This window comes from Armigeres subalbatus, chromosome 3 (genome assembly GCF_024139115.2).
Source record: "Armigeres subalbatus isolate Guangzhou_Male chromosome 3, GZ_Asu_2, whole genome shotgun sequence".
NCBI lineage: Eukaryota > Metazoa > Arthropoda > Insecta > Diptera > Culicidae > Armigeres > Armigeres subalbatus.
The window spans coordinates 338,682,637-338,695,976 of NC_085141.1; the positions used below are offsets into that span (position 1 = coordinate 338,682,637).

At 43.3% G+C, this 13,340-nt stretch overlaps 2 protein-coding genes across 2 annotated transcripts in view; one reads left to right on the top strand and one right to left on the bottom strand.

Moving 5' to 3' along the window:
* Positions 1–344: 344 nt before the first annotated feature.
* On the bottom strand, positions 345–2,204 carry LOC134222771 (uncharacterized). Its single transcript, XM_062701927.1, has 2 exons — positions 1,611–2,204; positions 345–1,466 (listed from the first exon to the last, which is right to left on the bottom strand). Exons 1-2 carry the CDS (start codon positions 2,202–2,204, stop codon positions 345–347), a joined length of 1,716 nt encoding a protein of 571 aa, XP_062557911.1.
* Positions 2,205–5,055: 2,851 nt separating this feature from the next.
* Positions 5,056–13,340, top strand: part of LOC134222772 (roundabout homolog 2-like) — a 294,250-nt gene continuing 285,965 nt past the window's right edge. Inside the window, 1 exon segment of the mRNA XM_062701928.1 lies at positions 5,056–6,293. The gene's annotated coding sequence lies outside the window, so the exon portion shown is untranslated.

The window sequence follows — 13,340 nt, forward strand, 5'->3', positions numbered from 1 at the left end:
CGATATAAAGTTTCTCAGCGCCATAACGCATGAATCAGTGCTTAGTGAATGGGTGACTTCAACATGAATTGTGCGGGTCGTAAGGCAAGTGACCAGCATACCCTAACGCTTTTCTGCTCGGCGACCGACGACAATCTCGTATGGTCCGAAAAAAAATCCACGCCGACATGGGTTAAGGGGCGTGTGAAGGCATGTAGTCGAGCTGCCGGTAGATCTGCCATGATCGGTACTCTTGGAATGACTCGGTGATTCTTGCAGCGTTGACAGTTATTTCGGACATTGGTGAAGGTTGTGGGAAGTTTCGGAATACTGTATTTCTGTCGAATTTCGTTAATTACGGTTAATTACTGGTGGTGGAATTTTTGGTGGAAATGTGCAATAATCAACTTGGTGGTTGGGTGGTCACGTGGGAGGATAATTGGATTTTTGGCGTCTTCGGTGGCGTAATCGCAGTTGGTAATGCGGCCTCGCATTCGCAATACTCCATTCTGGTCCAGCCAAGGTGATTTTTGGTGCAGCGGACTTGCTTTAGGCAACGGTGTTTTATGTGCTGTTGGCTCGTGCTGCGATCTTTGAAAAAGAGCGACTTCGTCGGGATAACTTTCCAACTGCGCCTGGCGTAGTAGATATGCTTCAGCCGAGCTTATTTCTGAGCTGGAAAGAGGGCAGCTTATTATAGACTGCTTCAAACATTTCAATTTGCAGTTGTTAGAGAAACGTTGTACAAATACAACAACTCGAACTAATCGACCCCAATTGGAGAAGTCGTTCACTTGTACGATGGGATCAGAAGCGGTGAAGTGTGCCATTGCACTGGGACGAAGTTCTAGGTCGCTGGTTTGAGAGCCTTTCGACGTGCGTGGCCAATGGTCTTCCGCGAGATACAGAAATTGTGGGCCGTTGAACCATCTGGCTTGGAGCTTCATATTTGGAAGTCCTGTCCATTTTGTTCCATCATCCGCAACGTTCAGATCGGTGGGAACGTATCTCCATTCGGCCATCTCCGTCAGCTCGAGAATTTTGCTAACCCGAAACGCTACGAATGGTGAGTCAGATCTGATCCAGCACAGGGTATCTTGGGAATCAGACCAGAAAACTCGACGGGTAACGTGGATCGTGAGAGCTTCGGAGAGTGTTCGGGCAAGTCGAGAGCCGATTAGGGCCGCCCGAAGCTCTAGACGAGGTATAGAGAGGAATTTCAACGGCGCGACTCGGGTTTTGGCGGCGACTATTTTGCACTCGACAACATCCTGATAATTGAATCGTAAGTAGCAGGTAGCCGCGATACCGTTTTCACTTGCATCTACGAATGTGTGAAGCTGTATGTCTCCGTAGTGGATGCTTGACTCGCTGATGTAGCACCGAGGAATGCCGATCTTTTCGATTGTAGGAAGGACTTTGAGCCAGGTTTGCCATCTTTTGAAAATGACTTGGTCATCCCAGCCGATGCCGGAGCGCCAGATTTCCTGAAGCAGTATTTTCAAATACATTAGAAATTGGGCAATTAACCCAAGCGAATCGAACACGAACATAAGTACACGCTGCATTTGTCGTTTTGTTGGCCGGTGTTGATCCTCCAGCAGCGCTCGGCCGTATCAGTCCCACCCAACCTTGTAGGTAAAGGTGTCTACGTCGGTGCACCACCACATACCAAGCACCTTCTCCGTGGATAATTCCGGTGAAAGATCGAGGTTCTTTTCTTCAGTGTTGTTCACCTCTAAGGCCTCAGCGACGCGTTTGGAGTTGCTGATCCAATTACGGATTTCGAAGCCGCCAGCTGCGTGTACCGCCTTCACTTGCAATGCGAGTTCGACAGCTTCTTTCTCTGTTGCCACACTCACCAGCATGTCGTCAACGTAGTGCCGTTTCTGGATCACTTCAGCCGCCGCTGGATAATCCCCTTTGAAGCGCTCGGCGTTTAGGTTTTTCACGAACTGGGCGCTGGGGGCCCCGAATGTCATCACCTGGAGAACGTATATGGAGGGGGTCCTATCTTCATCATACCAGAGGAACCTCTGACACTGCTGGTCTTCCGGATGCATGAGCACTTGCAGGAACATTTCGCGCACATCTCCAGTTAGAGCGACCCGGCCTTCACGGAATTGTACCAGTATGGTAAACAGCTCGCTGAGTTGATCCGGTCCTTTGAGTAGCGCGGAGTTAAGGGATATTCCGTGGGCTACTGCAGCGGCATCCCACACCATCCGGATCTTGCCTGGCTTATTTGGCATTTGTTACCGCAAATATAGGTAGATACCACGTCCGGGGGAAGTTTTGGGAACGTTCTTCAGCGGTGAGCTTCCTCGCAAAGCCCTTTTCGACGAAATCGATGATCTTCTTGTTGAGGACGTTTGCTAGTTGGAAGTCCTTAGCCATTCTCTTCTTGAGGCACTGCAGTCGCCGGAGGGCCATCGGAAAACTGTCTGGCAGTCGAACATTGTCGTAGCGCCACAACAAGCCAGTTTCGTAGCGTTTTCCCTTCAATACTGTGCGACCTTCGAGCAGATTCTGCGCTCGCTCTTCTTCTGCTGAGACCAGACGTTTCTTCGGCTGAACAACTCCCAGGCTGTCTACTGCGAAGTATTCCTTCATCATTTTATGTAGGTCCTCGTCCGAAGACGGGCTGCAGGCGCAGATGTGAAACACAGAGTGTACTAAATTGGTGGCGTTGTTGTGACTCCTTCCACCACAAATTGTCCAGCCTAGCCGGGTTTTAACAGCGATCGGCTCGTGCAGCGCTCCCTCGCGGCTCTTTTTAACAAGGCTGAGGTGCTGATCCTTCATTCCGATGAGAATTTTTTTCCTCCGGAAAATCGAGTTTTGTCTGTTCCGCGCCCATTTATATCGTGCCTCGTTTGCCCTCGTGATGTGTTGCAGCCATCTCGCCCATGCTGCATTCTTCTCTTCCACTAACTGCTCACATTCGCCAGTCGTTTCTCTGATCCGGGGGCACCGTGCCAAATGCATCGGTTGCGGTGCTATCAATGGCGGATCGAATATCTCTCCAGCCATCTTCAAGAGACGCTGCGCCTGTACCCTTGGGCTAGTCTACCGTCTTGTAGCCGCCCAATGTTAAGCTGCGGCGTTCGACTTCGACGCGTGTTGTACACCGTCGAGAGTTTTGACATACTGCAACGGGGTAGTGGTCGGATTCATTATTTGCACTGCGGTAAGTGCGGAAGTTCATGATGTCGGAGAAGAACTTACCGTCGATTAGAACGTGGTCGATTTGGTTTTCCGTTTCTTGGTTAGGTGATCTCCATGTGGCCTTGTGGATATTTTTGCGGGAAAGAAGGTGCTTCGGACTACCACTCCGTGGGAGGCAGGGCCGGATTTAGCCGAAAGGGGGCCCCGGGGCCGACGGTATGTGGGGGCCCCAAAATGTACAAAAAGATTGGTTTTGGTACATAAGATTTGTGGGGACCCGGAGCCACGGCCCCCTCATAAATCCGGCCCTGGTGGGAGGTTGCGAAGTTTATGCATCGTTGGCCGTTATCATTCGATGAGGTGTGCAGACTATCCGGTCCGATGACCGGTCTATAAATTTCCTCCCTTCCTACCTGTGCGTTCATGTCGCCGATGATGATTTTGACGTCCCGCATTGGGTATCCATCGTATGTCTCCTCCAGCTGTGCATAGAACGCTTCTTTCTCGTCGTCGGGTCTCCCATCGTGTGGGCAGTGCACGTTGATGATGCTATAGTTGAAGAAACGACCTTCTATCCTCAGATTGAACATTCTTGCGTGGATTGGCTGCCACCCAATCACACGTTTACGAATCTTACCCAGCACTATGAAGCCGGTCCCCAGCTCGTTGGTGGTGCCACAACTTTGGTAGAAGGTAGCCGCTAACGACCAGAAGCTGCTCTTTCATTCCACAGCATAGCGGTCTTAGAAGCGATGAATAGTTGTGATCGATTTATACCCATATCCATTGCATCAACACCGTCTTGAACTTATCATATAGGCTTCCAGATCCGCGGATGCTTTCTCCCCGATAGCTGTTACAATTCGAAATCCATCGCAATCGGCGAGCCCAACCGATACTACTAGTTCAACCGAATAGAGAATCTGCTTTTGTACGCATGATTTCTGCCGGAACAATAATATTCGCTTTTCTATGCTGCTGCAAAATCCAAAAAAGAGTTTCCTCCATCAACGGAAAATGCTGCTCTATCGGTTTTGGCCGTTTCACAGATCACTTTCATTATATTTTTTGACTGCCATCTGAATTGCGTTTTTATTATGTAGGAATACCAACCTACCTACCGATGACTTTCCAACATTGTATTTGGTAGCGATTTGTTGATGCAGCATTTGTCCGGCCTCCGCTTCCTTAATTATTTTAGTTTATCCGTCAATGGTACGGTGCTTCCATTTTTATCAGCTGAAAATGAAAGGATATTTTGTAAAAGTATCATTTTTAATCAGAGATAAAATTAAAATGTTGCTCACCCAATAATATATACAAATACAAATCCAGAAGAAAAACTAGCTTCAAATTCCGAATTTCAAAAACAAACAAATGCGCACAACGTCAAATCCAATTATAAATAGCTGTGGTAATGTCAACTAATTAATCATAAATTTACCTGCATATCAACTAAAATGTTGCACCGAATATGTCATTGCGAAACGACTCGCAACATTTTACTTCTTCTCTCCGCTGCAACAAACAATTTAGACAAACGCTTGAACATTTTTCAAAACAAAATAAACTTTGCAGGGCTAAAAATATTCATCCAAACAAATACAAATATTTCGCTAGTGAGAGAGAAAAAGAGCGCTTCGTTAAAATCCAGCCTGACGACAGAGTCGTTCGCTCTCGCAACAACTCCCTCACCCGACTCTCGCGAAACCAAAACTGAACGAAACTCTCTTTCGCTTGACGCTGGCAAGTCGCGACCGCATACGGTTCGGGCATCCTCTCCAAGCTCAGCCAGCATCCCTCTCTCGTATACGCATCAGAGCAGAGCACACTGGCGAGGTGTCGCGTTGCCATGCAAGCGCGCGGAGCGGTTGAACCGACTGTTCGCCTCCCCCATCGAATCAGTACTGTGCGTGACGGAAGGCAGGCCTGACATAAAAGTTTCCCGGATCGGTCGGTCAGGTTCCTATCATACAGAACACACCAGCTGTAGTGAGCTGTGCTTGGGAGTTATTAGCTTTTTGCGTGAGTGGTTCCGGGCGGTTCGCGACTTTTTCTTCGGTTTCCACTTTTTGCGCTCGAATTCCTACTCTGGGGTAGATCGATTCGATTCGATCAACCGGTCCCTCCATCGCGGGCAGTGTCGCGCGCGGTCAGCTGTTCCAGAGGGTACGTTCGCCGGAATCGATTGATGGGGTATTGATGTTGATGGTTTTGAGTTTATGGAACGAAAACAGGAAGAGCCGAATTTTTAGTGTGAGGCAGCAGATTGAATGATTGTTGTGTGCACCAGAAGTGAACACGTGTGTGCGACTCAGAACGGATGCATAGTTGGTGATGTTCCGGTGTGATGAGTTGGAATTAGGGAGAGAGTGAAGCTGTCTGCTTCTTGTTATTAATAGATTTATTGATGGTACACAGTTAATAATTTAATTGGTGGATAAGTACGATCGTGGCTGCCTGCACAGCGGAGAAGAAGGAACGTGAAGAGGGAATTCGAAAAGTGCACTCTTTAGTGCGTGCAGTGGAGCTCTGCGGTGCATTCGACCAATTGCTGATCAGAGCACGCTGTGTGCGAGAGAAAGTGAAAAGGCAACAATAATTAGGTGTGCATGAAATGTACGCAAAAAGGGGCTCTACATAATAAGCTCTCTTGATCTTTCTCGATACACGGGATCCAAGCTGAGGAAGATGAAATCGGCAAAGCAGTAAACGGTGAATGAGTGGCGGTAAATGTCCAAGCAGCAACGCAGGAGCGCTCGTTTGGCCACGAAGTGTGATGTTATTTTTAAGTGAATGAAAAATTGCGGGCAATTTAGTGCGAACGCAGCCGACACATGAAGTGAAGTGAGAACGATTTAATTGTCAAAATAGAAATTAGGCGGATGAAGTTCCACTAATTGGAGGATAATTCAAGCGTGGTTTACAGCCGAGGACGGGAGTTGTGCGCGAGGCACCTTGCTTAGGAAGTTACACACGGGAGTGAGTGGTGCGTGACGGCGCTGACTTGTTTGTTGCGGTTGTCATCAAGAGCAGTTTTTCTTCCCATTCATTCATCGCGTTTCTGGTGGTGATTCACACAGTGTTTGATTAGACCGACCGCAGCAAGGCGGTGATCGAAGACAACGACGAAGACTCAAAAATTGGTAAGTGCTAATGATAGCTGCTTTTGGAATCTGAAAATGTTCGCTTCGTTATTAAACTGCGCTGGATGGTTACGATTTGAGCCGGTTTAATCGTGAGAATTAACGCGGGCTTCGACCGATAATTGATACGTCAACATCGTGGTGTAATTGAATTTGGCTCGTTGATGTCGGTTTCTGCCAGCAGATGTGATTATTCACACGTTTGTCCTGACTATGTTTGTGTAAGAGTTAAGCGAAGTAAATCGTTGAGTAAATCGTAGAAACGTTATTCATCTAGCATAATTAACGGATAGGTTTCGCCAAAATGGGTAGGAATCTTTTCAAATCATGTAAAAAGTAGAGATTGTAACAAAGTTGATGTACCAAGAAGGTCCTCCGGAAAGCAAGTACTCCACCAACTAGAATTTCTTTCGACGAAAAGCGTGAACACAATCAGCGGGCTTGCTTCTTTGGTTGATTGCTCGCCCACTTTTGTTGACACGATCGTATCGTAGGAGTGACGATGCCGGTCGGTCGGTGCAGTAAATGGCCCAAGGCAGGTTTGTTTGCCAACAAATTGTACCAATCGCTTGCGTTTTCGTCTTGCGTCTACAAGGGGTGATGCAAGCATTGGGTACATATAACGCACTTCTTATCTGGTCATGCCTAAATGGGGGAATAAGGCTGTAAAAATATATAATTTCACGCACATTTCATCCTAGAAAACAGCAGGCAAGCCTGAAATTGCAACCAAGCGAAAAAATGTTTTTCTCTGTTTTTCCTCACTTTAACAACATGCTCACTTTCTTTGAACTCGGAACTGCCGGCAGGCATGTATGTGTTTTTCATGGTTTGTTTATTCACATGAGATTAAACGTTCCTAGGAGAAATGAAGGAGAATATTGCTTTCCTTGAGGACGGGAGACCAACATTTGTGTTTTATTATTTCGTTAACACTAACGGCATTGACATTCTTTCATCTGCCCACTACGGGATTTCGTGTGCTGATTTACGAACGTTTTGATCTGAGGTTTTGATATATTTTCAGCATCGGAGTAAATGAGAACTAACCCCCTTTTCTTTTAGAAAATGTGTGGCATGTCACCTCCTAGGTATTTGAGAATCTATCAGAAACAATTAAAAATAAATTGAAATGTCGAAACACTTACTCACTCTCATAGGCTTAGGCTAACAATACATTCAGTATTCAACGAGACAGTACTGTTTCCAAAACATATTGTACTGCCGTGTAAGCCGATTGTACTGTCGTAATCAAACTAATTCTTAATTTGTCCCATTTTTCACTGATGGCTCAAAACAATCTAAAAATCTCATTCAAAAACTCATAGTTGTACGCAGAAAACCCAGCAAACAAAATGTGAGACGTTAAACATTCTTAAAGTTATGTTAATTATGTTGTCCCATGTAAGCTACACGGACTAGGAGCGGAGTTGAGCGGGGGCAGATGGGACCTCGTGACCCACCAAATCGAATATTACCCTGAAATTCAATTAGGGGAACTGTACCATTTTCCATCTCATCGCAAAACAAAGAAATACAGCACCAATATCGTCACTTCTTTTTGCTATCACGCGTGCTTACTGCTGAAAGAAATCACAAAAATAAGAAACCAACCAAATTCCTTTTCATTGCTTTGTTTTTCATGAGATGGAAATAGGAACTATAGGATGAAGTGCCGAACCGTCCCCTATATGCGCCAAAATTGTTCTGACAAAAAAAATCGAGTCAAGTACGAGCATCTCAAGACGGCCTTACTGTTGAGGTCGAAACACGTATCTGCCAAAGGTACAATAAACTGGTGGAAATAAATGGGATAGTACAAACTCGTCTTATGACAAACAATCTGCCAAAATTGTTCTGAAAAAAAATCCTAGATTTTTGTTTAATTCTGGAAAAACTTCCGAAGGAATTGTTGTTTTCGAAAGAATTTTTGGAATTTCTTTAGAAATTCGAATAGGTGATTTTATTGGAAATTCCATCGTAAATTCCTGTAAGAAATACCTTTAGCAATTCCTCCGCAAATTCCTTTGCAAAATCTATACAAAAATCTTTTAGGCTTTGGAAATTTCTTCGAAAATTCATTCTGAAATTTCTCCATGAACTTTTGAAATGAAATTTTCTTCTGAAAATTCTTTAGAAATTCTTTTCCTTTCAGGATTTCCCTCCAGAGATAATTTAGAATATTTTGGAAATTTTGTTGGATGATTTTTTTCGTAAATTTCGGTGTTTCTAATGGAAATATCAAGATGAAATCCAGATGAATTTTTTTAAAGGAGCTTTTGAAGTAATGTACGAAGGATTTGTAAAAGTATTCTGAATGTATTTCTGAAGAAATTCCAAAGTAAAATTTCAAATAAATGCCAAGAATTTCTTTCTAGAGCTTCGTAATGGATTTCTTGAAGAATTACTGCAAGAATTTGTTTGAGAATATCATTAAATACTTGCTGATTCCTTAAAAAAATGGAAGGAGTTCCTGATTCAATTTCTACAGGAATTCCTAAGGAATTTACCAAAGAACTCATAAAAAAATCGTAAAAAGAATTCTCCTTAAAAAACTTCGGAAGGTTTTCCTGAAACAATTTCCGTAGGAAATCCAAAAAAAATCTAATGAGTCTCATAAAAGATTTCCTAAAGGATTTTTGGAAAGAATTTCCTAATATTGAAGGATTATTATTATTATTATTGTCTTTATTTCAGAGGCTTTCAGCCCTAGGCTGGCTCAACTCTGTCTTGAAGAAATCCATATAATAAATTCCGAAGGAATTTTCGAGGAAATTAAAAAATAAATTGAAAAATTCCTCGAAAATTCAGAGAAGGAATAATAAGAAAAATCAAAAGTTATTCAGAAATTTCTTTACGAATTCTTTTAGAAATTTCTTCAGATATTCTTCAGAAATGCTTGAAATACCTTTGAACTTTCCATCAGGAATTTCTTAAAGTCTCCATAACAGTTCATTCAGTCATTCGTTCTGATTTAAATTTTCTTGAAATTCATTTAGACATTCGCGATTTTCTTTGAGCATTCTTTCGGGAATCTTTTAACAAATTCTTTAGAAATTCTTTTAGGAATCCTTCAGAAATTTCATTTGGAAATTCTGTCGGGAATTCCTTTGAGAACCCTTCTAAATTTCCGTTGGAAACTCCTTTATTATTTCCTATTTCATTCTTCACTAGCAGACCCGACGAACTTCGTTTCGCCTAAAATAGATTTATTTTCTGATTAGATCTCGAGTTATGAAGAAATTGATGTTTCATTTGTATGGGAGCCCCCCTTTCCAAAGCGGGGAGGGGTCTCGAACCATCTTAAGAACCTTCCCCGGCCCCAAAAACCTCTACATACAAATTTTCACGTCGATCGGTTCAGTAGTTTCCGAGTCTATAAGGCACAGACAGACAGAAATTCATTTTTATGTATATAGATTAAATAATTGTACACTACTAAAAATCCACACATATTTATTGGCAAAAATCCATAGATTTAACTTATGATGTATATCAGCGCACACATAACCATACTCCACGCGAACTTTAAAAAATATATATATCCAAATAAACTTTATGTGTGGTCTCGAATTAGCAATTATTTAATTTATGCGTGGTTCTTTATCGATTATATTACGGTGGAGCTATTACAAAAATTTATAACGGCGACACATATTTCTTAGAAGAGCACCTGAATGGCGATGTGGCATACGAAGATGACGGTATGGTGATGGACCTGGGGGAACGCGCGCAGGACATAATTCTATCGGCTCCGAATCTCCAGGAAATCCAGGAGGAGATTGGCCGGCTGAAGAACAACAAAGCCGCTGGGGTTGATCAACTACCAGGAGAGCTATTTAAACACGGTGGTGAGGCACTGGCTAGAGCGCTTCACTGGGTCATTATCAAGATTTGGGAGGAGGAAGTTTTGCCGCAGGAGTGGATGGAAGGTGTCGTGGGTCCCATCTACAAAAAGGGCGATAAGATGGATTGTAGCAACTACCGCGCAATCACATTGCTGAACGCCGCCTACAAGGTACTCTCCCAAATTTTATGCCGTCGACTAGCACCAACTGCAAGGGAGTTCGTGGGGCAGTACCAGGCGGGTTTTATGGGCGAACGCTCCACCACGGACCAGGTGTTCGCCATTCGCCAAGTACTGCAGAAATGCCGCGAATACAACGTGCCCACACATCATCTATTCATCGACTTCAAAGCCGCATATGATACAATCGATCGGGACCAGCTATGGCAGCTAATGCACGAACACGGTTTTCCGGATAAACTGACACGGTTGATCAAAGCGACGATGGATCGGGTGATGTGCGTAGTTCGAGTTTCAGGGGCATTCTCGAGTCCTTCGAAACCCGCAGAGGATTACGGCAAGGTGATGGTCTTTCGTGTTTGCTATTCAACATCGCTTTGGAAGGGTAATATGAAGAGCATGGATTAAAACGAGTGCAACAATTTTCAATAAGTCTGTCCAGCTATTTGACATCGCCGACGACATAGAAATTATGGCACGTAAATGTGAGAAGATGGAGGAAGCATACATCAGACTGAAGAGGGAAGCTAAGCGGATTGGACTAGCCATCAGCACGTCGAAGACGAAGTACATGATAGGAAGAGGTTCAAAAGAAGACAATGTAAGCCACCCACCGCGAGTTTGCATCGGTGGTGACGAAATCGAGGTGGTAGAAGAATTTGTGTACTTGGGCTCACTGGTGACTGCCGAAAATGATACCAGCAGAGAAATTCGGAGACGCATAGTGGCTGGAAATCGTACGTACTTTGGACTCCGCAAGACGCTCCGATCGAATAGAGTTCGCCGCCGTACCAAACTGACAATCTACAAAACGCTAATTAGACCGGTAGTCCTCTACGGACACGAGACCTGGACGATGCTCGTGGAGGACCAACGCGCACTTGGAGTTTTCGAAAGGAAAGTGCTGCGTACCATTTATGGTGGGGTGCAGATGGCGGACGGTACGTGGAGGAGGCGAATGAACCACGAATTGCATCAGCTGTTGGGAGAACCATCCATCGTTCACACCGCGAAAATCGGACGACTGCGATGGGCCGGGCACGTAGCCAGAATGTCGGACAGTAACCCGGTGAAAATGGTTCTCGACAACGATCCGACGGGCACAAGAAGGCGAGGTGCGCAGCAGGCAAGGTGGATCGATCAGGTGGAAGATGACTTGCGGACCCTCCGTAGACTGCGTGGTTGGCGACGTGTAGCCATGGACCGAGCCGAATGGAGAAGACTCTTATATACCGCACAGGCCACTTCGGCCTTAGTCTGATTAAATAATAATAACATATTTCTTATATAGATATTTTTGGCAGTGTAGGAATTTGTAAAGGAATATCACATTGTTTTACTAAAGGAATTTCTGGAGAAATTTATAAACGCCTTTCGGGAGGTTCCACGGAAGAGCCCCTGGAGGAATATTCAAATGAGCTACTGTGGGAATTTTTTAAATTATTCCTGGAAGAGTTCCGAACGAATATCAGGAGAATTTTCTGGAGAAATTTTGGAAGAAATTCCTGCAGGAGTTTCCAAATGTATTTCAGGAGAAATTTCAGAATGAATTTCCGAAAAACAACCTGAATAGAATTTCAAAAATATTTCCTTACGAATTTCTGTAAAAAATATTCTAAAGAACTATTAAAGAAATCCACGAAAGAATTTCCAATGGAATTTTCAAAGAAAAACATAAAATTTCCTTTGGAAATTCCTGCAAAAATAGTCTAGACAATAGCAAACAAAACCCTGCTTTGAAACTGTTGTTAAGACTTCATGCCAAAAATATAAACCCAAAAATATCGTGATTGCAGTTGATCCACCATCATACTTCTTCGGATATTCTCAAGACTTTCTTGAGATTCTATTCCAGAAATTTCTTACAGGTTATATTTCATGAATTTATCCAAAAGTTCGTTCGGAAAATCATCCAGGTATTTTTCGTAAAAGATACTCTAGAGGGTATCTTTTTACGAAAAAATACCTGGATGATTTTCTGAACGAACTTTTGGATAAATTCATGAAATATCATCTGGATTAATTCGATTAGTCATCCAGAAGACCTTTCGGGCATACCTTCAAAAATTCCTCCAGGAATTTCATCGTAAATTTCTCTAAGTTTCAAGGAATTTCTTCAAAAATCATCAGCAAATAAATCTAGAAACACTTTCAGAAACTCCTTTATGAATTCTTTTGGAATTTTCTTCCAAAACTTGTCTGGGAATTTTTAGAAAACCATCCGGAATTTCCTTCAGGAATTCTTTTAACAATACGTTCAGAGATTCCTTCAGGTATTCCCTCGGTTCCCGTAACTTCGCCGGAATTACTTTCAGGAATAACCAAACAAAATCCTAATGGAATTTTCAAAGGAACTTGATTATCTTAAATTTCACAATAGATTCCTTTAAGAATACCTTTGGTATTTCCTCCAGGGATTCTTTCGAAAAATTTTCAGGAAATTACCTCGGTAATAGATACCGGAAGCATCAAGATACCGTTTGGGATCAAATCCCGACCATGACTCATATTCCGAACACCGGCGTTTATAAGACCATTTCAACTTGATTCGCGTAATTCTTTCCGCAAAATCATGAGTTCATTTACAAGCTTGATCTTCAGTAGGGAGATCACTCAAAGTTTTAGTTCTACGGCCCTTGATCGCCAGTATCCGAAATATGAGTCATGTTAGGGATTTGAGTCAAAATGGTATAGCTTCGAAAATTCAAAGAAGGAACTTGTACGGAAAATGCTTCGGAAATACCTATGAAAATTGTATCAGGGAAACCCCACGAGATTCTATTAGGAGAATTCCTTCCTTTTTGTCTTTCTCGTATACTAAGTATACGTAAATGAAAGGCTATATGATCGCTTCAAAAACAAACTTTTTATAGAAGGCCCGTAGACCTAAAGCTCGACGAATTGAGGTGATGTCTGTGTGTATGTGTATGAGTATGTCTGTGCGCACCCACCCATAAAAAGTGTCTATCGTTTTTTAGGTACTTTTCCTTATTTGCTTGCAACAAGTTGCATTCGACACA

Bases quoted from the DNA above. Each gene is read 5' to 3' on its own strand.
- LOC134222771 (XM_062701927.1), bottom strand. From the start codon at position 2,204: ATGGTGTGGGATGCCGCTGCAGTAGCCCACGGAATATCCCTTAACTCC. The intron at 1,467-1,610 runs GTTGGGTGGGAC...ATACTGCTTCAG, and splicing joins TAGACACCTTTACCTACAAG to GAAATCTGGCGCTCCGGCAT.